This window comes from Tachysurus vachellii, chromosome 2, assembly GCF_030014155.1.
Source record: "Tachysurus vachellii isolate PV-2020 chromosome 2, HZAU_Pvac_v1, whole genome shotgun sequence".
NCBI classification, from domain to species: domain Eukaryota; kingdom Metazoa; phylum Chordata; class Actinopteri; order Siluriformes; family Bagridae; genus Tachysurus; species Tachysurus vachellii.
The window spans coordinates 35,189,277-35,215,111 of NC_083461.1; the positions used below are offsets into that span (position 1 = coordinate 35,189,277).

General features: G+C 37.7%; 2 protein-coding genes across 3 annotated transcripts in view; one reads left to right on the forward strand and one right to left on the reverse strand.

Annotated features, from left to right (window-relative positions):
* Positions 1–13,797, forward strand: part of map3k4 (mitogen-activated protein kinase kinase kinase 4) — a 48,357-nt gene extending 34,560 nt beyond the window's left edge. For both annotated transcript variants that reach the window (XM_060864446.1, XM_060864447.1), the window contains exons 16-26: positions 71–164; positions 3,323–3,414; positions 5,953–6,033; positions 6,477–6,668; positions 6,749–6,819; positions 8,111–8,227; positions 8,320–8,479; positions 8,567–8,689; positions 8,864–8,970; positions 10,823–11,002; positions 12,853–13,797. In XM_060864446.1, coding sequence (XP_060720429.1) covers positions 71–164; positions 3,323–3,414; positions 5,953–6,033; positions 6,477–6,668; positions 6,749–6,819; positions 8,111–8,227; positions 8,320–8,479; positions 8,567–8,689; positions 8,864–8,970; positions 10,823–11,002; positions 12,853–12,873 — 1,238 coding nt within the window. In that variant the 3' untranslated portion in view covers positions 12,874–13,797. The remainder of the gene's footprint in view (positions 1–70; positions 165–3,322; positions 3,415–5,952; positions 6,034–6,476; positions 6,669–6,748; positions 6,820–8,110; positions 8,228–8,319; positions 8,480–8,566; positions 8,690–8,863; positions 8,971–10,822; positions 11,003–12,852) is intronic.
* Positions 13,774–25,144, reverse strand: agpat4 (1-acylglycerol-3-phosphate O-acyltransferase 4 (lysophosphatidic acid acyltransferase, delta)). The gene is made up of 9 exons (XM_060864448.1): positions 24,896–25,144; positions 22,231–22,447; positions 20,719–20,888; positions 20,057–20,218; positions 17,168–17,321; positions 16,936–17,038; positions 15,844–15,919; positions 14,910–15,108; positions 13,774–14,162 (listed from the first exon to the last, which is right to left on the reverse strand). The coding sequence occupies exons 2-9, from the start codon at positions 22,406–22,408 to the stop codon at positions 14,068–14,070; spliced, it is 1,137 nt and encodes a 378-aa protein (XP_060720431.1). The 5' UTR covers positions 22,409–22,447; positions 24,896–25,144; the 3' UTR covers positions 13,774–14,067.
* Positions 25,145–25,835: the final 691 nt, after the last annotated feature.

The window sequence follows — 25,835 nt, forward strand, 5'->3', positions numbered from 1 at the left end:
CAAGTGAAATAAATTTGTCTTCCTCTATATCCTCCTTGCTTTTGTCTTTTTTTAAACATTTTCTTTCCAGCTCCTCGAAATAATCCTCGTCCTGTAAAAGTACCTCGATGCCATAGTGATCCTCCGAACCCGTCACTGTTCATTCCCAATACAGAGGGAGCCAGGTAGGTCATGAGATTCTATTTTTGCCTAATGTATTATTATTTATTTTTTGTTTGACATTAGAATGTTTTTATGAGCTTGTTGTTATAGATTTAAATATAATTAAGGGTGATAAGAAATAGTTAAAATAGTTTTAAAGTGCTTTTTTTGCTTTTCTCTTAAAAAAAAGAAAAAAAAAAAAAGAAAAGAGTCTTGAATGATTATGTTCAGAGATCACTTAAACTTAAACAACAGTAGAACTCGTGGTTATGATTAATAGTGAAAATAAAAGTATTTTCACACACAGCACGCAAATAAAACTCAACTGATTTGAGATTAAACAGCAGTGTAGCTTTAAGAAAACCACTTAACAGTGAGGCATTTTGGGGGGCATAAAGATTGGTCTCTGGAGCAATGTAAAACGGTCATGTGGTCTGATCCAGATTTACCCTGTTCCAGAGTGATGGACGCATCAGGGTAAGAAGAGAGACGGATGAAGTGATAAACCCATCATGTCTTGTGCCTATTGTACAAGCCTGTGAGGGCAACACTATTGTTGGTGGTTGCTTCAATAGGTTCAGCAACATTATGTGCCCAGGTTGTGCCAACTACTTGAATATACTGACTGACCAGGTTTTCCCAGCAATGCTTTTTTCCTTCCTTAATGGCACAGGCAGTTTTAAAGATGACAATGCCAGGATTCATCTGGCTCAAACTGTGAAAAGAGTGTTTCATAGAGCATGAGACATTTCACACAGAGTCCAGACCTTAATCCCATGTAAAAGCTTTACACAGTGGTCCAAATCTCCCTCCATCAATACAAGATCTTGGTGAGAAATTAATGCAACTCTGGACAGAAATACATTTTATGAAATTGGTCTAATGCCCATATATAATAATTTCTTGTCTGTTTATTAGAATACAATTGGAGAATACAAGACATTTGCATGCAGTGTTAAAAAAAACAGCTTCTATAAGCTAATGTGTCAGAAATTTAGAGTGACCTCCCCTTACATTTGAGCAATAGCAGGAACTTGGTTCTCTTAAACCTAAATGGAGTGGATCCTGAAAGAATGGCATTGCTAATTACCTATTTATTGAAGAAGCTTAATTAGGAATGGTGTTTGTGGAAGGTTAACAGCTAATTAACCACTTTTCTAGTAGAGGAACAGGGTGAAACAGGCTGTCGTGGTTTGGGGCTGCATTTCTGCCAGTGGTGTTTGCAACATTTTGTTGATGGGATTTGTTCATGGATTTGTTCATGAAGTACAGACAGGTTTTAATTCATCATGCCATTCTTCTACTAAGCACCTGATTGCGACTGATATGTAAATGTTAACGATTATTTATATATCATTAACACACCTAGATGTTTTTTTTTTTGTTTGTTTTACAGTTTACAGGATTTTCATAAATAGCATATTTCCGTGTGGAATTGCTTGTACTAATACTGTTTCTATAAATCTATTCGTATCCAGCTCGATAAATCAGGCAATTTGTTATTAAAGGCAATTTGTTATGATGTTATGTTGTTATTAGAGTTATCTTTAGTGAGTATTGAGTATAGAGTATTGAGTTTATCAGTTTTATTGATATGAGATGTATCGATGTACCGTTTTTTCCGCACTATAAAGCGCAGTCTCAATTACGGGGTCTATTTCTGTACTTAACCCATACATAAGGCGCACCGTATTATAAGGCGCATGCTAAAACATACGGTCTACAAAAAAGGTAACAGAAGCAAAACAGTGAGTTTAGTTCAACTTTATTCTACTATTTAGTTGAACTTTATTCTACTATTTATCAATAAATACACACTCATTATTTTTTAATCGATCTTCTCCCACAAATCCATCAAAGTCCTCATCTACTGTGTCTTCTTAACTTGGCGCAGTTCATTTTCTTGCTTCCTTCAATTCCGAACCATAGATTCATTGATGTTGAATTCTTTCACAGCTGCTCTGTTCCCATTTACAACCGCGTAACTGATAGCCTGTAGTTTGAATTGTGCCTCGTAAACATCCGATTTTTATTGGTGGATGGCAAACCAAGTTAAGGTGCATTTACCGCCACCTACTGGACTGGAGTGTGGAGCGCATAATGGTTAGGAAGAAACAAATGTTGTTTTGCAACATACCGGTAGTTTACCTACCGGAGATGTGGTGGAGGTAAACGTACGTACTGTACGTATTACGTAATGTTCTCTGATTGGTTTATCGCTGCCAGCGTACGTAGTGTATGTATTACGTCCCTGTGTCAGCGGGAAATGGTCCGACAGTCAATCAAGCGGAGCGCTTTCCAAAGTCGCACAACAACATTTTTACAGATTTTTGGATTTCAGTGCACACACAAGGCGCACAGGATTATTAGGCGCACGGCCGATTTTTGAGATTTTCTTTGTATCAGTGTAGCTGCATCAAAACTACTCATCCTATTCTTGGAAAATTCTTACTTACCATTGTATATATCGTCGCTGTCGGGCAGAATCCTCGTATCTCCAAAACCATTATTTTTCAGGAAATTAAAAAAACGCCGTATTTTTTTTTGTTATTAAACATTGTATCGTTAAAGTTGTTATTATACCTTATATTGCTATCATATACTGTTGTGTACCAACATTAACACAACATTTTCCCAAAGTCACGTTTTATCGGAGATACAAGCTTTATGACTTGTGAGCAGGGAGATACGAGATTATGCTGTCATTGATAAGAACGGTACGGACACAGACGTCGCTGCTGCCAGCTGTGTTTAATAAAGTCTGCGGTCACGTTGAGCATTTTGACAAGAGACAAGGCTTCAATAGTTAACTAAAGCTAATGACTGTAGTTACATACATCTTCCTAAACTCTATTTTAAAGGTTTAAGAGATATAAGCGATGCAATACACATAATGCAATGCCGCGAAGCTTTCCCGCGGAGTGAAGAAGAGGTGGAGTTACGAAATTTCTCAGACAGTTGAAGTGTCCAATGGAGATAAGAGATTTGCGCTCAAGCTATTTTCAAGACTTTAGATTGGTTAATAACTTGTAAAAATAACAGACCCACATGGGGACTGACCAATAGCATCGATATGTAAAAAATATGAAATTGACAAAATTTGGACATACGAGGTTTCCGCCTGACAGCGACGATATGCTGTATACAAGCAAACTAAATCAAAGTGTTTTGATTCTTCCAGTGTCCACGAGAATGACCGTCTATCATCAGTGGCAGCTGAATTGCACTTCAGATCCCTAAGTCGCCACTCTAGCCCCACTGAGGACAGAGAAGGTAAGATCTGTGTCTGAGAGCAGTCCTGTTATATTTAGAATTGTTAATTACGTAAGGTTACCCTGTTGCTCAGGACTTTCCCTTCAGTGTTTTGAATCAAGTAAAAGTGTAAGTGTAAGATTAACACGCCTACAAATGATGTATATGATCTCTTTGCATTGTTGAGGCCATTTTTTCCTGTTAAAAATGTAGACATTTACCTAAAGGCAGCACCACTTTGGATGTTGTGCTTTGCTTGCATTTTACTTTTTTGAAGTGTTTAACACTTTAATCTCTATATAGCAGAGTCCACTACATTTAATCCTTTATATGACTCCAGGAAATAATCTAGTTAATTCTAGAGTCATCATATCTAGAAGAGTTCCTATGATATTTAATCTTAAATACTTCTTCAAAGTGATGTTTCTATGTCTGAGTTTTTTTTATAGTCTGTTCATTAGATAATATTTTTTTAGCACAAAGGTTTCTATCAGTCTGCAAGCATACGCCTTTAATTTATACAGAGATTTCATTTAACCCTTCTGCAGACCTCAGGTCAATCTGACCCGGCTGGAAAGTTTAATGTGTCATAACTTGGGTTTCCTTCCACATATTTGCCTGAAATTTTCCAGGATTTTTCCAAATGATTAATTTTGTCTATTTTCGTTGAACTTATGAGTTCGTAAAACTCCTCAAGTCATCCAGGGCCAACTTGACCCGGCCACATTTAGTGGGGCAATAGGTCACACTTTGGTCTTTTTCAGCGCAATGAACATACAGACACACAAATGCACACATAAAATGTCCACTAACACACGCACCCAAAACACACACACACCACACTCAAACACACACACACAAATAGGGCATTGCATTTCATTAGGCCTCCAGAAGAAAAAAGCTACATATTTGTAAATATTTCACACTTTTGATATGCCTTTGCCTAGCAGAGGGCAAAATATGATCTACCGAAATGATGCTAAACACACACACACACACACACACACACACACACACACACACATGCATTGGGCATTGCATTTTGATTTATAAGCATTCAAGTCGATTTGGCCTGGAAAAACAGGTTTTATTATTTGATGACATTAAAAATGGTCAAAATGGTTTCAAAACAATCTCCTGGCTTTGAAATATACCAGCCTGTAATTGTGCATCAACTTTTGTGCCTCTATAGTGAAAATAATTCAAAATTTGTTTTTTTTTTTTAATAAAAAATGAGGCATTTTTGCATATTAATAAGGTTTATTATACCAAATATTACAGATTTTTTTTTGCAAAATAAAGGTGGAAAAAAAGGCTGTCGTATATACTTCATTTTTTATAAGCAGCCAAAACAGACAAGGTCAAGTTGACTCAGCGCTCCTAATTTGCATAGGAATGCAGACGAGGGTTAAACTACCAAAAGGGGCAGAAGGGTTAAACTACCAAATATCTGCATCTTCTGTCCTTATTTTTGACAGAAGATTAGTGGAGATTGGTACCAGACACAACCTGAGGAATATTATTATTTAAACATAACTGACTCACATTCCTGATCACTTTTTTTTTTCACTTGTAAATCTTTATTAATAAAAAAACTACTTTAATAATGCTCGTGAATACGGAGCAGATTTTTTTTTAATTCTAAATTTAGAGGTGTATGCCATTCATTTACATTTTCCAGGAAACACACCAAGTAAACTTTTAGATACTTTTATTCAAGTACTGTTACTTGAGTACAATTACTCAACACCCAACTCTGGGTTTAACTAAGAGACTTTTACTTCTCCTAAAGAACTAATTAAAAAAAACCCATAAAAATGTATTTCTCTCAAACTTCCAACACTGAAAATGCAAACTTTTTATGTTAAGGTTTTTTTTCCTTTGGATGCTTTTTGTAGACCACAGTAGACCATCTGATCTGATTATTTGATCTCTATGTTATACAGTAATCATGACTTGCTCCATGTTAGATGATATAACCTTATCTATTCTGACGAACATCCAAAAGCTGAACTACAATACAGGTGGAAAGATTTGCCTTAAGTACATTTGTCATACCTACTGATTCATATATCGTCGCTGTCAGACGGAATCCTCGTATCTCCAAAACCGTAAGAGGTGGACAGTTGAAGTGTCCAATGGAGTTATGAGATTTGCGCTCAAGCTATTTTCAAGACTTTAGATTGGTTAATAACTTGTAAAAATAACAGACCCACGTGGGGACTGACCAATAGCATCGATATGTAAAAAAATATGAAATTGACAAAATTTGGACATACGAGGTTTCCGCCCGACAGCGACGAGATGCATTCATAGCATGAACTGAACAGAAACAGTCAACAGAAATGTAGTAGAACCTTCTGAACTACACCCAGTGCATAGTCATAAATACCACAGATATACAGTCCTTTTTCATGTTTCCTAATAATGCCGAAATTTTAAAGAAATGTGCATTTCGCCTTCATACCTTCTATGAAGTACCAATCCAGACTAGTTATGGAATACTTGTGCTGATTTTGCCATTCCATTGCTCAATTACTTTGTTTTTTTTCTCTTTAGAGCCATCATATCCAAAAGCAGATCCCAATGCCGCCACTCGCCGTAGTTGGGAGCTCCGTAACTTTATTTGCCCGTCAAAAGGTTGGATTTTAAAATAAATAAATAAATAAATATAAATAAATAAATAAAATAAAACACCTTTGACACTTTTTCATTGTAACTCTGAACAAATGTTTTAAACTCATGGTATCTTAAGTATGTAACTTAGTGATCCAGCATTAATGTTTTCAATGTTAGAGATTTAAGCACTTATGTACGTCGCTCTGGATAAGGGCGTCTGCCAAATGCTGTAAATGTAAATGTAAATTTAAAAAGCCAGTCTTTACTTTTGCTTTTGAGTGATGTAGTTAATAAGAGTTCTTTCAGTCAGTTTTTTCTCAGGTGTTTATAACACCAGAAATGCTCCCACTGCCCTAGTTTTCCTGACTGAGATCAATTCAGAAGCATACAAAATTTTGAGTTCATTTTTTCCCCACATTGATTAATCTTTGGTATTTGCTTCCTTCTCTCATTTTTCTTTATAGACACAACTACATGTCAGAATACAATGGACATGGTATTTCGTGCTATCTGCTCCTTTGAGGAGAAACGCTATGCCGCCCTGAGGCAGCGCAATGTTATTGGCCAGGTGTGCAGCACACCCAAGTCCTATGACAACATTATGCATGTGGGTCTGCGCAAGGTCACCTTTAAATGGCAGAGAGGCAACAAGATCGGTATGAAAGTTTATTTGTCTGTCTAGTATGGGCATCTTTTTATTTAGCTATTTCATTATGTCTCTATTATCTGTACACAGGGGAAGGACAATATGGAAAGGTCTATGCATGTATTAATGTGGACACAGGTGAACTAATGGCTATGAAGGAGGTATGGTGATATACAGTGCCTTATAAAAGTATTGAACAAATTTCTATGGATTACAAAAAGCCTTGATTTTTCTTTGCTCTCATATTTTTTATTTTAAACTTTAATTTAATGTGATACTGATTTAAAGGAAGGAAAAAATGAAAAGCACTGTTTACAATCCTTATTATATTCAACCCCTGTGCATTTTAAGAATATTACAGTTAAAGGTACAGAAATGGACAAGATAGGAAATGGCTTAGTGTCTTAGCCAAGTGCTCTCCATACAACTAGCCTAGATAGGAGGGTGGCTAGAAAGAAGCCAGAACAGAAGAGAACTCACAACAAAGCACCTCTAGAGTTAGCCAGAAAGCATCAGGGTGACCCGTGTAAAACAGGTTATATCAGAAAGATATGCATGTCCTAAGCTACAAACACCAGACTAACAGTAAAGTACTGGGATGGTGGGATTATGCTGTGTGGATGCTTTTTCTCAGTGGGCTCTGGGAAGCTTATTAAAACTGAATGACAGGTGTTGCAAAATATAGTGAGACAAACTGCTTCAATGAACTTCAGCTTTTAGCAAGACATGATATGATCATGTGGTTAAAATGTATTTTTCATTTAAATAACATTAAAAACAATCAGGGAAGCATAGAAAAACGAATGTGCTCTATTACAAATAATAATATATATTTATATATATTATTTGACTCGTCACTGACTCACTGTGTTCTGCGCAATAGCCAGTTTTTGGCTGCCTGCCGGAGGCTAGTTTGTGTTTCATGCTAGTTAACAACTTGTGTTTACTGTACACACACGGACTAAAAAATAGATCGATTTCTTATCAAACAATCCCGCGCACAAAATGAACAGCAACAAAGCAATGTGACAGTGACAAAAGAGGTAACTGATGGGGAGCATGCATCATCCGCAACTCGAGTAATTATTGTATTGCAATATTGTACATTGTATTTAAGCAGATAAGCTATTTAAGACTGAATAACTTGGCATACTTTGCGGTGAAAGTGGCTCTCCTATTGACTTTGTCCTATCAGTGTGGCTCACATGAAAAAAATAGTGAAGACCACTGGTTTAAGCAATAATGTGGTTTTACCAGGTACTGTACTAGACTGAAGGGGTTGAATGTAGCACTTTTCAGTTTTCTTTTTTTTTCTTTCTTTTTTATAATAATGAATATTGAATTTGGACTTTACTTTATATAACACTCTTGCTTGTGATACTGCCAATGTATAACAGCCAAGCTTGCATAATGTGCCCATCAGTTTTTAGTGTGTCTGCATTTTGTATTAAGATTCGTTTCCAGCCTAATGACCACAAAACAATAAAAGAGACTGCAGATGAGCTGAAAATATTTGAAGGGATTAAACACCCAAACCTGGTCCGTTACTTTGGAGTCGAGCTACATCGGGTAAGGCTCTTTGAATTTCAGATAGATTCTTTAATTGTTTTCCTACACTTGTGGTCTCCCAACCTCCCTCTCTTTTACTCCTCATCTCTCAGGAAGAGATGTATATCTTTATGGAGTATTGTGACGAAGGGACGCTGGAAGAGGTTTCCAGACTAGGACTGCAAGAGCATGTAATCCGATTGTACTGTAAGCAGATCACTACAGCTATAAATGTGCTCCATGAACATGGTATTGTGCACCGTGACATTAAAGGTATGTTGTCCATGATGTCTACACAAGATCACTGATAGGAACTTGCTTGAGAAACTGCTTCACGCTGTCTATTCTTTGCCATTTTAGGAGCCAATATTTTCCTTACGTCTTCTGGGCTCATAAAGCTGGGGGACTTTGGCTGCTCGGTCAAGCTAAAAAATAATGCTCATACTATGCCAGGAGAGGTGAACAGCACACTGGGTACTGCAGGTGAGGCTTTAGTAGCTGGATTGAAACACCAGTCATTGTCACTTCCAGACCTTGCAAAATATTATTAGCATAACATAGTCTTGTGTTCACAACCCACCATTATAACTACTGCGATTTAGACAGCTTTTTAAATCTTTGTTTCCTTTTTTTTAATTCTCACTCTCTCCCTCTTAGCATACATGGCTCCTGAGGTCATCACAAGGGCAAAGGGTGAGGGTCATGGACGTGCAGCTGATATCTGGAGTCTTGGTTGTGTCCTGATTGAGATGGTCACCGGAAAGGTACTGTACCTGCTGCCTTCCTCTTTACTTATTATTCACGCCTGTATACTTTTCACCTTTCTTCAAAATTCCGACACTGAAACGAGCCATTCGCAATAATCAACAATTTCATTTTTTTTGCGAATTTTTATTTGCAATTTCAATGATTATTATAATATTATTTATTTATTTGGGGGGGGGTTGGAATTTTAGTTGTTGTTAGTGTGCTTAAGTGGTATACTGCTGAAGGTGAACATTCTCTGCCTGTGGTATTCTGTGGTTCTCTGAAGCATTTTTCAACACATCTATATCTAAAATACTGTTTCTTGTTGCCCAGGTCTGTCCTGTTTAAACATTTGTTGGTTTGAGCTATGAGTTTGAGCACAGGAAAACTACATCACTGTATAAAGGAGAAAAGCAGGCAGTGAAGCACAACCTTCTAATTTTTTTAATTTGTAAATGTTATTTATTTTTTTTACTTTTCAGTTTGGTTGTAAAAAAAAAAAAAAATCAAATTGTTGGAAATTAAAGCAGTAAACAAACACATTTAAAGTTGGGGTCTCCGATTTTTGAAAGCCAATGTCGACATTTGAAATCACCAAAACAAACACGCCCCTAACCCAAATGGGTCCCACCCCTGTATTGATAGCTCCGCCCACACATACATACACAACCCAGGCAACTAATGGAAAGAAATGTGTCTTTATCATAGCTGAAGGGAAGAACAATACGATTGTAGATAAACAAACAAGCAAAAATGACACACAAGCATAATCATGTAAAGGACAAAGGCATATATTAGTTCTGTGTAACAAAGCAAAACCAACGTTACTCACCTATCGAGAAGGAAAAAAGCGCCTCGGCGTCTTAAGTAAAGTTGGTCACATATTCACAGATTGGAGTTTCCCGAGTCAATAACTCCTGAGCTAAACGCTGTTACTACACAAAACGCGGTTGTAGCTGCGTCTCTACATTACTACGATAGAAAAGAGGTGTTATTTGTGTAGTAACAGTGTTTAGCTCAGGAGTTATTGACTCGGGAAACTCCAATCTGTGAATATGTGACCAACTTCCTGCTCCTTCAGTTCTCTCCAGCGCTGGAAAGCTGATCCTATATTAACACGTCCTACTTCTTGTCTCATCGTAAGCCTTTCTTCACTTTCTTTCTTTGTTTTTATCCTCCATGTCAATGTTAAAACTGCTTTCTGCTAATGTCACACATGCGCACACTCTCTCCGCACATATTGACAAGACACGCCCCTTTCTGCTCATTGGCTACACGTTTGTTTTGATTTTTGTTTATTATTCGGCCCGACTAATAAGCATTTCTAAAAAATCGGAGACCCTGCCTTTAAGGAGTAAAAAGTGAGGATTTAACAATTCAGAGAAAATGTTTTAAAACAGAAACGTGCCATGTATTAATCAAGCTCAGTCGTGGCCAGTCAGGCACACTTGTGAAAGGCATGAAGGGAGAAGCTGATCATTTCTTACTGTGTCTGAATCGGCTCCCTAGTTCGGTAGTCCAGCCATTTTCAGGGCTGTCTCACTTGCAAAATCTTTCCAATGCACTCAAATGTTTGCTTCCTAAACTAATCCCACAGTGCACCACAAAATCTAGGGAGTACCATGTTACTGTAAATGTTACTGTAAATGTTATATCTTCAGAAGCCTCCCTCCTTTTCTTATTGTTGTAGCGCTCATATAATTACATGCGTTACTGATTTTTAACGCAGTTTGGTGTTATGCATAGTTTGTTTGATTCTAATGAATTTTACATGAATAAATTAAAAGCAGTGTTTTTTAAAATGTACACACACACACTCAGTTCTTGTTTCTGCTAATTATTATTTTCTTTGCATTTCTCCCTGTGTAGAGACCATGGCATGAGTATGAGCACAATTTTCAGATCATGTATAAGGTTGGCATGGGACATAAACCACCCATTCCAGAGAAACTGAGCACAGAGGGGAAAGACTTCCTGGCCCACTGTCTAGAGAGTGAGCCCAAATGCCGTCCAACTGCCAGTGTCTTGCTAGATCATCCATTCGTCAAGGTCTGAATCTCATGCACACAGTTGTATTGTAATTGTGCTAAAACTGCCTTTGTAAATATTTGTTTAGTATATTTGCAGAACTGTTCCATGTAGAAGCAATTCTCAAACTGGGTACCACAGAAAATACCAGAAGCTGATAAGACGACGTTAGAAGTTAATTCTATCGCCGTTATTTGGGGAAAAATTGCTTTTTAATTGGATAGTAGTGCAAAAAAGGTCTATTTTCTGTAACAATTAATTAGTAATTTGTTATTCTTACTCCTGACTTAAATTCCAAGCGGCTTTCTGTGTCCTGTGATTGCTTACTTTATATGGTATGACTATGGTGCTGTGCACCTCGTGTTACATACAACACTGAAATGAAGTCAAATAACGTGACGTTCAAATAACTTTTTGAACAATTGTCGTATGTTATATGTTCTCTGGCAAACATACTCTAATGTGACGGAAGCATTGCCACGCATATTGTATTTGGCTTCGTTTGGGTTACATGCAAATTTGCTGTTATGCTCAAGGTTTCCCCGTGAGAGAGATGTGAAAACTTCACACAAAGAAAAGAAAAAAAAGTGATTTTTAGTATTTTGCTGTTGGTAGACTTTACCTCACAATGAGCGCATGGCTATTACTGAGTCTGGATGTACTCGTATATTATGCTGTGCCATGCTTAGGGTTGCAAAATTCCGGGAATTTTCAAGGCTGGAAACTTTCCATGGGAATTAACGGGAATATATGGAAATAAACTGGGAATTTTTTTTAAAAAATGCAAAGTTTCCTATAACAAGGAACTTAAATGTAGTTAAAAAAATCTTAACAGCATAATTTTGTTTAAAACACCAAGATTTAATGCAATTTAAGTTGAATTTGTTCCCTACGTTCCTCGGTCACTTGCACACTGCTTACTGGAGGGCCATTGAGGCCAAACCCCCTGCATGTACTTGCATTCTTCCATAACATGCACAGTAACACTTTATTTTAGGGTCATTTAACTAATTGCTTATTAGCATGAATATTAATAGAATATTGGCTATTTATTAGTACTTATTAAGCACATATTAATGCCTTATTCTGCATTACCTTATTCTACATTCTTAATTGTACCCAGTACCTAAACTTAATAACTACCTTACTAACTCTTAAAAAGCAGTAAATTAGGAGTGTTACACATGCACAGATCATTTGATGACCCCCCCCCACACACACACACACACACACACACACACACACACACTCCCCCAAGATTAAAAACAAAATGTTTATTTATGTTTGTATATGATATAGTTTAGGGGGCACGGTGGCTTAGTGGTTAGCACGTTCGCCTCACACCTCCAGGGTTGGGGGTTCGATTCTCGCCTCCGCCTTGTGTGTGTGGAGTTTGCATGTTCTCCCCGTGCCTCGGGGGTTTCCTCCGGGTACTCCGGTTTCCTCCCCCGGTCCAAAGACATACATGGTAGGTTGATTGGCATCTCTGGAAAATTGTCTGTAGTGTGTGATTGCGTGAGTGAATGAGTGTGTGTGTGTGTGTGTGTGTGTGTGCCCTGCGATGGATTGGCACTCCGTCCAGGGTGTATCCTGCCTTGATGCCCGATGACGCCTGAGATAGGCACAGGCTCCCCGTGACCCGAGGTAGTTCGGATAAGCGGTAGAAGATGAATGAATGAATGAATGAAGTTCCCGTGGTAAATTTCCAGAAACTTTCCGCCCCCTTTGCAACCCTAGCCATGCTGTCCAGTAGAACAGTGTTGCAGGACATTATTCTTTTGTCAAATAATTACATTTTAGTCACTTAAGCATACAGTTAATTACTAAATGTTATTTTGATATCGTCTTGTTCTTCTACGTTTTAATTACAGGTCTGCACAGATGAAGAATGAAGCAGCGGTGGCCCTGCGCTCTCTATGTTTACAAATGCTTGCACTACTATGTATGATATTCTTAAGGAACTGTGGTACAAGGAACTTAAAGGAACAAGGAGCAAAGAAGATGTAAATCTCTCAGTCGCTCAGTGATTGGTGGTGGTACACTTTGCCATGTATGAGAGCAGGTCTTACATGTTCAGTTACAGATTTAAAGGGCCAGTCGGTTGCGTTAACTCAAACGGTAGCAGATAGCTGTGGCACACTGTACATAATGTAAGAATAAGGTTAAGGTTTATTTTTTTTGTATAAAGCATATTGTAAAGCCACTCGTGTCTCAGTGGAGATTGATTTTGATTAGCAAGCAACAAGGAATACATTTTGGGAAAAAGATTAGAAGGCACTTTTCATGTTCCCACTCAAAGCACAATAAATAAATGTGATCAGCAGAGTGGGAGAAAGCTGGAAGAAATCGCTGCTTAGGGATTTATTTGTCCCTTGTGCAAAAGAGATGCTTAAGGGAAATGTTTTTGTTATGTTAGTTTTTATTGTTGTTGATTTTAAATATTGTATTTTGCGTTTAATTCTCCAAGGACAATTGTTCATTTTTACGTGAATCTTTAGGTTTTTGCTGTGTTGGTCGATCTTTACCGATGGTATGCCTTTAATATTTGGGTGCACAGCTGAAGAGAAAATGTTTCACTTCTTCTCTAAATAATGAACACACACAGCTCCCCCTACAACTGCCTTACCATAATATCTGGTTAGAAAATGTTTAACCTTTTTTTTTTTTTTTAATTTGATCTTCAAATAGTCATATGCTAATTGTTTGCCTAAACCCTAGTCAATACCTACTAAAACACATATTTCCGGTTCTGTAATAATTCCTTCAGTGTTTGAAATGTAAAGAGAAATTCATTAATAAACAGGTCAGTTTTTTAATTAATGGCTTACTGCATCATTAAAAAAAAAACATTCTGGACATAAATGAGAATCACAATTTTGACAAAACTTATTGTCAGCATTATTGCATACATTAACGTCTTTTCTCTTCTCAAATGACGACGCATGCTGTTTTCCATATGAGGAGTCAACACTCCCGTTACTGTCTTTGTCCATTTTGTTGTTTCCCTCTTTTGTTGAACACTGTTCTTGGCCTCTCTGGGATACATGCTGCTGATGTTTCTGTCCATGTCGGTCCACTTTGCTCCTTTAGGCGATGTTATTTACTTGACCACCTTTGTTTCCATAGCTTGAGCCCTTATTAATCTCTGTCTGGCCTATCATCCAACGAACACCAAGTGATGCTGAAAAAGAAGGTTGATCATATTAATGTTACCCTCTTTCTTTATTGTACGTAGTTTAAGATTCACTAAACAAAAAAAAAAGTGTGATTCCCATACAGAAGTGTTTAAATATATTCATTTTATGTGAAACTGGAAACCACAAAATCTTAATTGACCAAATTTTGGATTGGCTTAAAACTGATTCATTTGTTAGCATAAAAATCCTGTTGGCAAGCACCTAAATCTGTCCACACGCCAGTTCTCTTCAATTAAGATTTGCTCCAGATGCAATAATTTAATGTTGCTGTTGTATTACTTATGCGCATGCTATTCTGATTAAAGGCCCACGTCCATTTCTTTTCATTTTGAAATGGTCCTTATGCTTATGGTAAGACACACAAAACCTTTTTACATAAAAGCTTATTTCTTGCGGTAAAGAAAACCAAAAAAAAAAAGAAAATGGACGTATTGGACCTTTAATTCGGTATGGATTCATGCAGCATTAATGATCAATATTTTAACTGACATGCATGAAATTACAATTCGGAGAACGAGAAATATACTTGCCCCCAAACCACTTGATCACCTTCTGAATGAAACATGGGGATTTTTCATTTCAGTGTAAAGTTGCGTAATCAACGCTTCTTGCATCATTTCCATGTTTTAATCCAACTTTGCAAAATACCAATACTTTACTAGATTCTGACATTAATATGTTGAATACTGTATTAAACATATCTCTTAGTTTTAATGGGACACTCGTGGTACCTGCAAAGCACAGGACAACTGTAGTGAAAATGATGAAAGTTGACCCAGACTGGAACAACTGCAGCAATAATAGACAGAGGGGAAAGAGTAGAAGCAAGATCCAAAACAGCCAATTGAGCAAGGCCCAGGGGCGGAAGGAGGGAGTCAGTGTGGGGCCAGGGAAACGACCAGTCAGATTGTATTTTTCCTGAAACTCATCCTGTGGCAGAACATACAAGAACACTCATTCAAATATTATGATCTTTAATTATGATCTGAATAATAAAAATACTTATGGAAAGACAAACCAATATTTTTACCCACAAACGGGACATAATACTTTCCTCGCAGTTGACTAGATAATTTGGTTGGTGACCCTTCAACCTAGTGAGTAAGATGGGCTAATGTTTTTTAACCTACAAGATGCGTCTAAATGTAAGGGTACATTTAATAAAAGAAAATGTGTGGTGCGAAAACATTATGCAATTCAGAATTGTAGTTCCTTTCCAAGGGGGGCACGGTGGCTTAGTGGTTAGCACGTTCGCCTCACACCTTCAGGGTTGGGGGTTCGATTCCCGCCTCCGCCTTGTGTGTGTGGAGTTTGCATGTTCTCCCCGTGCCTCGGGGGTTTCTTCCGGGGACTCCGGTTTCCTCCCCCGATCCAAAGACATGCATGGTAGGTTGATTTGCATCTCTGGAAAATTTGTCCGTAGTGTGTGATTGCGTGAGTGAATGAGAGTGTGTGTGCGCCCTGTGATGGGTTGGCACTCCGTCCAGGGTGTATCCTGCCTTGATGCCCAATGACGCCTGAGATAGGCACAGGCTCCCCGTGACCCGAGGTAGTTCGGATAAGCGGTAGAAAATGAGTCAGTGAGTGAGTGAGTTCCTTTCCAATTTCTTTTTTTTTTTTTATTACTATATTATTCCCTACTAAAAACGTATGGGTTTCTCTCACCTTTTCCTGGTAAAGTTTATGGAGCCACATGGCACATTCAGCCTCATTGTCTGGGATTGAGTCCAATGGAATCCGCCTAAATCAAACACACAAAAATCCAAATTGCCTTCTCATAACTAAAACATGGCAGACAGCTGGTAGACAGAATGTGTTCTAAATACCAAACCCTTAAAAGGATAATAATAATATAATCAGACTAGAAAATGACTTTTCATACAAACTAAGTGTTCGAGTCAGGTTGGGAAGCTACTGTGTTATAAAGTGCCACAGAAGCACAAAGCCAAAACACAGTGGACTGTATCAATTAATTAATTAAATAAAGTTTAAGAATTCACATGAAAGAACAATAACCAGTGTAGGATTTCTGCTTTTCAGCGGATATCATAGGAATACTTAATTTCATACACACTCCAGCAACTGAACTAAAATTCACCTACCAACCACAAAGCAAGTCCTTTAAAAGAAAATGTTGTGTAAATGTCTCCAGTCTAATCGGTATGCGGCACACGTACGTTAAGTTCAATGCATTTCTTTGCACATCTGAGAGTGTTAAATGGATCTGCATTTTAATATTTATTTAATATAATCTCAAAACATCTGTGTAAAACATTCCATTTAAAATAAAGAGAAAGTTAAACATTTGTGTTAGCATACTGTATATATTCTGTTTGCCAAGGCAAAGAGTATTCCCCAAGCCTTGGCCAGGGTTGGGGGTTCGATTCCCGCCTCCACCTTGTGTGTGTGGAGTTTGCATGTTCTCCCCGTGCCTCGGGGGTTTCCTCCGGGTACTCCGGTTTCCTCCCCCGGTCCAAAGACATGAATGGTAGGTTGATTGGCATCTCTGGAAAATTGCCCGTAGTGTGTGATTGCGTGAGTGTGTGTGTGTGTGTGCCCTGCGATGGGTTGGCACTCCGTCCAGGGTGTATCCTGCCTTGATGCCCAATGACACCTGAGATAGGCACAGGCTCCCCGTGACCCGAGGTAGTTCGGATAAGCGGTAGAAGATGAATGAATGAATGTGTTCAGTTTTAATATCTGTAAAAAGGTCAAATATACAATATTTAAATAAAATGAATGAAATGTTTCTCTTACCTCACATATAAATCAGCATGGTATTTTTTCCCATTTAGTACTCCGAGTAAAGTCGGTATTTCGTTGTTTCTGAAATTAAGTGTAGAATCGTACACAGCAGTAACTACATAGGAGACACAAATTTAGTCAGAAAAAAAAATAATAATCCTTCCTCCCCTTTTGGTATAAGAGAGACTGAAAAAATTGAAGTTGAGTTTGATTATTCAGGCGTTTTGCTGTATTTTTTCCTCACCTGTTCCCCTTAGGTGTTGAACAGTAACACAGAAACCTTTGGTGCGAGGCAAGAGATGGTACTTGAGTTTGGGAAGTCCTTTTTTCTCTGCCACTTCCATACTAATCTTGTGTTTCTTCTGAGTAAAGCGAGTGCCTTCACAGTATAGAAGGAACTGAGCAAACAATCAGAGCCTCAGGTTGAACATACAGTACAATGTTGATCAATATGAGAAAATTGTGTTTTGATTACATAAAAAAAAAAATGGTTAATCTTCACCATGAATTTAAATCATTTTAAACTCAAAATAGTCCAGTTTCTGCTACAATCGTGAACACACAGGCAGCAGATCTGTTTATCTTACTGCATAACCTGTTGCAAAACTGCTGTATAAGCAAGCAGCTGCAGGTGGCAAACTTAAACATCTTAAAACTTTTTATTGTGCACGTGATGTGCGCAACCTGAATTACTTTGCTTCAGCATTTATTGACCCATAAAACTCATAACTCTAAGTTCAACGAACATCCGAAGAACAAACATTCTTCTTTAACTTCGGTTACTTTTACAATCCTGGCCTTTCAATTTGCCAGTCAAAAGCTTAATTCCTGTCCTTTTTCCATTGGCAGTGGGTAAATATCTAGAAAATTAATTATTGGTTTAAGGAGTGTTAATTTTAAGTGACACTGGTGGTTGTTTCTGTAAGCTTTTAAAAATTAATAGAATTTAGATTTGTATTTTTTTTTTTCATAGAATTTTATCCAAATAGTTGGAGTGGAATGAAAAAATTTAGTGCATATATTTTCACCCCCTTTGTTATGAAAACCCTGTTCCAAACAATTAACATCAGAAGTCACAATTAGTTTATTAAAGTCCAGTTTTCCAGTTTTATTAAAGTCCATATTTTCATATGGTTGTCACTTGATGTCACTATAAATTGACCTGTTCTGAAAGTCCCCTGAGGCTGCAGCAAAACTAAGCAAGCAACCGACTTTATGGAAAACTGGCCAGATAAAAAAAAAAACTTGTTTAGCAGCCTCTCCAAAAACATAGAAGGTGGTTCTTTAGTCAGATAAGGATTAAATTAGACTTTTTGGCCATCATGAGAAACCCAACAACCCAACATTTGAGCCCAAACAAGAAAGCATGGTGATGGCGGCATCATGCTGTGGGAAGGCTTTGGATTGTCGAGGAAAACATGTTTCATTCAACTGGAGAGTTGAGACAGATGGAGGTTCATTTTCCAGCATGGCAATGATCCTAATCATACTGCTAAAGCAAGGGAAACATTTAAATGTCTTGGAATGTCAAAGCCCAGACGTAAGTTCAATTGAGTGTCTCTCACATGGCTTAAATATTTCTGTACACAAACACAACCCATGTCACGTCAATGAGCTGGAGAGACCGGTCAGAGTACCCATGCTGACAAAGAGTCTACAATGGGCATTTGAACATTAGAATTGGACCATGAAGCAATAAAGGTGGTGACCTGGATTCATGGATCATGTGAACACCCGAGTGCATGTGCATTGTTTATCTGGGAACAAGATGGCACCAGGATGCACTATAGTAAAAAGGTAAGCTGGCAAAGGCAGTGTGGTTTTCTGGATAGTGTGCTGCCAGGAAACCTTGGGTCCTTCAATCTGTGTGGATGTTAACACATAACACCTAAATAATACTGTTCCAGACCAAGTATACCTCTGCATCGCAGAGGACTTCTTTCAGCATTATAAGTAGGGTTGGGAACCGAGAACCGGTTCTTATTCAGAACCGGTTCTGTTTTTTAACAGGAACCGGAACCGCGCGGAATCTTTAAGTTTTGGTTCCAAACGCGGTTCCGATGCGATGACAGGCAAAGCGCTGGGATTCAATTTAAATAGCCATGTCTTACCTCATGTATATTAATTGTTTACACTGTTTACAGTCACGCAACCAAATTAACGCAGCTTACCACAGAAATCAGTCACTCGCGCTACTGTGCTGAGGTACGCTTTGTGTTAAACATGTCTAAAAAAAACGTCTAAAGTGTGGATTCACTTCCAAAGCTACAACAATGAAGCAAATCCCCCCCCTCTGAGAGAGTTTTCTCCACAGCTGGAGATACAATAAGCCAGGAAAGGTCTCGTCTTCTCCCAGAGAAAGCAGACATGTTAATGTTTCTTCAGAAAAATTGCTAACTGTTTTGCTAAGTTGTAATTCTGGATGTTAAATATGATGTTGGATTTATTTCAATTTAAATTGATCTGAATTGAAATGCTCTGTTAAAAATATTTAAAGAGCGATTAATAAACACAAATGGAATTGACTCAGTTTTGTGCAGTATTATTTTTCACGTTTATTTTATTATGGAATCGGAATCGGAACCGGAAAATTTCTTTTGATACCCAACCCTAATTATAAGCCTGGCCACACTGCAAAAAATTGTACAGGAATGGGTTTGAGGAACATGTCAAAGTGTTACTTGGCCTCCAAATTCCATAGATCTCAATACCATCTAACATCTGTAGGATTTCCTGGACAAACAAGTCAGATTTATAGAGGTCCCATTTTACAACTTGAAGGACTTAATTGATCTGCTGCTAACATCTTGGTGCGAGCACATAGGTCTTTTGGAGTCTATACTTTAAAGGGTAAAGGCTGTTTTTATGGCTAAAGTGGGACATGCACAATATTAACATATGGTTGATATAAAATATTATGGTTGATGTGTGTGAAATGCCAGGTACATTTCTTGGAGGCACAGTATTTTCCTCCATTCACTACTTTTTACAGATGGGATTCTCTAAAATTAATGTAGAACATTAAACTAGGGTAAAGTGCGTTCAATTTCCTTGGCTTGAATTAAATAGTAATTTTCAGCAATCAAATTCTGTAGAAGTATAACAAAGCAAATTATTATTAGAAAACCTTTACCCAGAAGTTCTCTGGATAATCCTTAAGTTGTTGAAGGCTCTGCACAACTGTTTTCTGATCTTCTTCCCATTTCCTCTTACAGAAGACCATCTCCAGAAAGTACCACATCCAGCCAATTATAGGAACATATGCAAGTTCTTTCTTTGCCAGGACCTTTGAGCTCTGTATATGAAAACAGTTTTTTACATAAAATTACCAGAAGCGGAGTGGATTGTTGTTTATGAATACGATAATTACAGAATATACAAGAAGCATCCATTTTGCAACTAATTATAGTGCCATCCTGAAGCACATCTGCGTTTATATGCGTTGAATAAAACTGATATTTGGGTATTTAGTCAGACAGAATGCCTGATAGAAAATACAACCTTCCAGTAACTCTATCTTTCTGTGGTCATTCTATTGTCATCAGGATGCAATTTTTTTATAGTATTCAATTTATATTATATGTATAATAATGTTCGATCCCCCTGATTAACAGATTTTGTATTGTCTTGTTCGTTTGCATGTTATACTACATCCCCACTGTATTTATTATCTTCAAAGTAATTTAGTACCAGGTCTGCCAAATACCATAAATGTAAACATAAAATTTTATATTAATGTCCATTTAGTCAAATAAAAACATTTAAGACCAAGTAAAAATTCTGGATGTTTCTTACCCCTAACACACCAAACCTTTCGCAAAAGGTCCAACCACACAGAAAATCAATTTCAAAGTTATGGTTGAGGATAACAATAGCATTTTCTTTGCCATAAAAGGGGTAGGATTCAGGATCTGTGTACAGTGTACATTCTGTCCCTGACCACCATTCCAGGAGTGCCACCATCTCTATGCAAAAACAGGAGTTAAAATCATAAATGTTATACTGTAATAAAGGCAATTAAGCAAACACTGCAATAAGTTTTTTTAAATAAGGTATACATACAACCAATATATCGTCGCTGTCGGGCGGAAACCTCGTATGTCCAAATTTGGTCAATTTCATATTTTTTCACATATCGATGCTATTGGTCAGTCCCCACATGGGTCTGTTATTTTTACAAGTTATTAACCAATCTAAAGTCTTGAAAATAGCTTGAGCGCAAATCTCATAACTCCATTGGACACTTCAACTGTCCCCCTCTTCCTCACTCCGCGGGAGTTTCTCCTTAATAGGAGTCGCAACGAATCAACATGTCTTCTGAGGTAAATGTCTTCAAAACACTGGGCTCAAAGAAAAAAAAATCTTGACCCCCGCTAGTTCTGGTGCTCGTCTGAGGACAGGAATTTAGCGCAAGACAATCCACTGTAACGCGGACTAAACCCTGTGCACTGCAGATAAGGTACGGCGTTTTTTTAATTTCCTGAAAAATAACGGTTTTGGAGATACGAGGATTCCGCCCGACAGCGACGATATATACCTACTGTCTGATGTCCTGTAATAATTTCTGACAGCTATGTTTCTGCTGAATTAATTTTTAAGTTTTGTGATTAAGCTTTTATGGAGGCTGATTTACATCAAGTGCAGTGTTAAAAATAACTGTATTTATTAGGCATTCCAGACGTTTATTTTACACTTTATTTTTACACTATTTAGTTCACAATTCTTTACACTTGAAAATTTTTAAAAGAAAAAAATATACCTGCAAGTGACAAATCTTTTGATGGCGAGTTAAAATACTGTTTTCAGGAGGGACAACACAAGCAATCTATAAAAAGTATTATTCGAATATATAGTGCTATGTTTTCTACTGTTCACAGAGTTTTTGTATTTTTTTTGTGGGGGATGTTGAGTCTGAATGTTTTACACTAAAATGTTTAATTGTCGACTGGTGCTTAAATGGCTGCGAAAGCAATTATAAGGATCGGTTTTGACTTCACTTAATATCTTAGCATGATTTCTTCTCCTAGACATTCATAAATATAATATTTATGAATGTCTAGGAGAAGAAATCATGCTAAGATACTAAGATCACTTCCTTTTCTGCGTTGCTCTCAATTGTTAATATACCGAAATGTTTTGTAACAAGCAAACAGAAGTGAAAACTATACATTTTAAAGCACTATTTTTACTTTTTTTTTTGGATTGTTGTGACCCATTGCTACTAATATACACACCAATACATATAACTTCCTATTTCTAGAAACTTTGATAGGCTTTGTGAGCAAAGCATCAAGTGTTCGTACTTACGGCTGCAGACACAGTATGCCAGCCTACAGTTGACCTTGCGAGCCAGCTGTTTGTTAATGCACCACAACGGCAGTGTGCAGAGCTGCAAGAAGTTGACTATGAGCCCACTAACTAGAAACACGTAACAGATGAAGAGATGACAAATGAACTGCATCTTAAACAGCCCGAAGAGTTCCATAGTAGAGAACCAACTTCTTTCCCCTGCCTCGGTAAGTGCCTGCATAGGAGAGAGAAAATAATCTCCTTTTGTAGAATGTGCTTGCTTTTCCTCAAGTAAAAAATAATTTTCATAATAAATCAAAAGGGAAAATGCAAACAAGGGCCTCAATAAATTGGCTTCATTCATTCATTCATTCATTCATCTTCTACCGCTTATCCGAACTACCTCGGGTCACGGGGAGTCTGTGCCTATCTCAGGCGTCTTCGGGCTTCAAAGGCAGGATACATCCTGGACGGAGTGCCAACCCAACACAGGGCACACACACACACACTCATTCACTCACGCAATCACACACTAGGGACAATTTTCCAGAGATGCCAATCAACCTACCATGCATGTCTTTGGACCGAGGGAGGAAACCTGCAACATGCAAACTCCACACACACAAGGTGGAGGCGGGAATCGAACCCCGACCCTGGAGGTGTGAGGTGAACGTGCTAACCACTAAGTAAAGAGGCTTCAAAAGCTGGAAATTGTTTTTTGTCAGTCCAGTCAGAGATTAATTGTGCCCTCACATAGGAAGTGAAGTGGATGGTAGAGGAGGTCACAAAATCACACGTTTTCAGTTGATTCTTAAGGTTATGATCGTTACAAATCTGCAGTTAGGTTGCACCTCTATAACAACAAGCTTTGAAGTGGTCTGATTTGGGCAGACCACAAGCACAAACCTGACAGTCGTGGTATTGAGTGGTGTTTCATAACAATATACAGCATCAGTTTGCTGCATCAATAGCATTCATTCACCTTCAGTAAGCTCTTGTTTAGTCAAGGCAGTGCCTATCCTAAGAACACTGAATCAATTATATTTCCTGCTTCGTATCTACAAGTACTGCATTATCAGAACTGTCAGTCATCACATCATCCGTATATGTTACACACACTACTGCTGCTGTATATTGCACAATATTGTTATTTGCACTACCATGCACTTCTCACAATTTATGGACATAATTGATCAGCCATATATTCTGTATTCATATTTAATACTCATACTGTCTATATTGTATCTCATCGACTGTATTGTCTTGTATAGTCTGTAATATCTTGTATAGTATAGTGTTATTTATGTCTGTACTTTTGAGAGTCACAAACAGCTGGAACCGAATTTCTTGCGTGTGTCAACACACTGGGGGGCACGGTGGCTTAGTGGTTAGCACGTTCGCCTCACACCTCCAGGGTTGGGGGTTCGATTCCCGCCACCGCCTTGTGTGTGTGGAGTTTGCATGTTCTCCCCGTGCCTCGGGGGTTTCCTCCGGGTAGTCCGGTTTCCTCCCCCGGTCCAAAGACATGCATGGTAGGTTGATTGGCATCTCTGGAAAATTGTTCATAGTGTGTGATTGCGTGAGTAAATGAGAGTGTGTGTGTGTGCCCTGTGATGGGTTGCCACTCCGTCCAGGGTGTATCCTGTCTTGATGCCCGATGACGCCTGAGATAGGCACAGGCTCCCCGTGACCCGAGGTAGTTCGGATAAGCGGTAGAAAATGAGTGAGTGAATGTCAACACACAACCTGATTCTGATGTATAAGAATGGGAGAAAAAAAAACCCAACCCAAATGAGGCTGAATTTAGCATGGCTTGTCTGTCTGTCTGTATTATTACGGTCAGTAAGAGAAAACCAGAGAATCCACAAAATACAAGGAAGAGAATACAAGGAAGAGAACTGAAAATTCACTCTGACACCTGAGTTTAAAATGAAACCAGGGACCTTTAAGTTGTGAGGTGGCAACGTTACCTGCTGCAGCAGATCGGTATCAGATCGACATATTTTCTGATCCAAACAATTAGGAATTTTGAATGTTTAGGACAAAAAATAACAAAAAACAGAAAAAGGTCATTATCTCAGTGTTTAGAATTATTACAGGGGGGAAATAAGCGTTTAGAAAAAAAAAAAAAGTATGGTCTAAAAGTGGTATCTTCAAAAAAATATACATAACTAACTGCTAACCAATGATCACTGATCAGTTGATAATTAGTGGTCAGTGGATAATTATCTATCATTTTTAACCTTTAGTAAATTCTTATTTTTCCCCTGGAGTTTTTATTTATTTTATTTTATTTATTTATTTATTTATTTATTTATTTTGGGGGGGGGGACTTTTAATTTAGAACATTGCACAACGTCAGAATGTAGACAAGCTGATATCTGTCAAGCCTCACCATTTAATAATAAACCATTTAGGACTTAAACTCTTTACACAGTAAAATAAAACTCAAAGACATATCAATGTTACGACACTAAAACTACTTTAACACAAGTTTTCAGAAACAGTCAACAAAAATATTAAGTCTGTTGTGTCTGAGCATTTCTCTTCAATAAAACCACCAGAGCCCGAATTAGGGGAGTTTTAAAAGAAAGAAATGAAAGACGTTTATTCCAAAACAGACGAGTTCTATTTTATATACGTAAAGGAATACATGTGAAAGACGAGTTAAAGTTGAACCTACCGTACCAGTTACTCCACGTTACTGGGGGAATAAGTAATAAATCACTTTGTAACAACACTGGAAGTGTTTCTGGGGCAATAAATCGGAAGTGCGAATCGCTAAAACCGGAGATATCACACGATCAACAGGTTTAGATTCGTTGTGATACACAATAAATACCGACTTTCAGATATCTTTAGTCTTTAACCTTGCTTTTGTATCAGATCCCACACAGTGGTGAGAAAGCGAGTGAAACAGTAATGATGAATGTAGTCCAAGGCCACACCCTGGTTCTGAACTCTACTACACCATTCCCTTAAAGGGCTAGGCTTATGGACCTCATACACCACGTTTATACACCTTTATACACGCTCATACACCTTTATACACGCTCATACACCCCTACACTAAATGCATACTGTGTACAACGGGTTCTTAAACTTTTTTTCAGGTGGGAACCAGTAAAAAAATCTGTAAAAACTGTTCACTTTAAAGTAAATAAATAAGTACATTAAAAAAAAAAAAAAAAAAACACCACAAAATCCACAGACCTCAATAATACAGATTTATAAAAAAATGTTTAGATAATACGGTATTTTCTGTAATAACTTAAATATGCATACACCAAAAGGTATAAAGACACAATAATATATATATATATATATATATATATATATATATATTTATTTATTTTATATTAATATGCTCTTTCCCTCTCTGTAGTGTCTTTGAAATTGTACAGCTTTTATAAGCTTCCCAGATGAACCCAGTGATCATAAGAGAAGCTATTTAACAAACCAGGGCTATTGTCCTTAAAAATGATCTGATAACAAGTATATCTTATACAATGCTGTCCATCTTCGTCTACGTGTGTGTGTGTGAGGTGGCGCCCCTAGTGGCCAACAGGAGTCTTACGCTGGGGTTTTAAATGAAACGAGAACGCGATGGCCTTGTGTGTGTG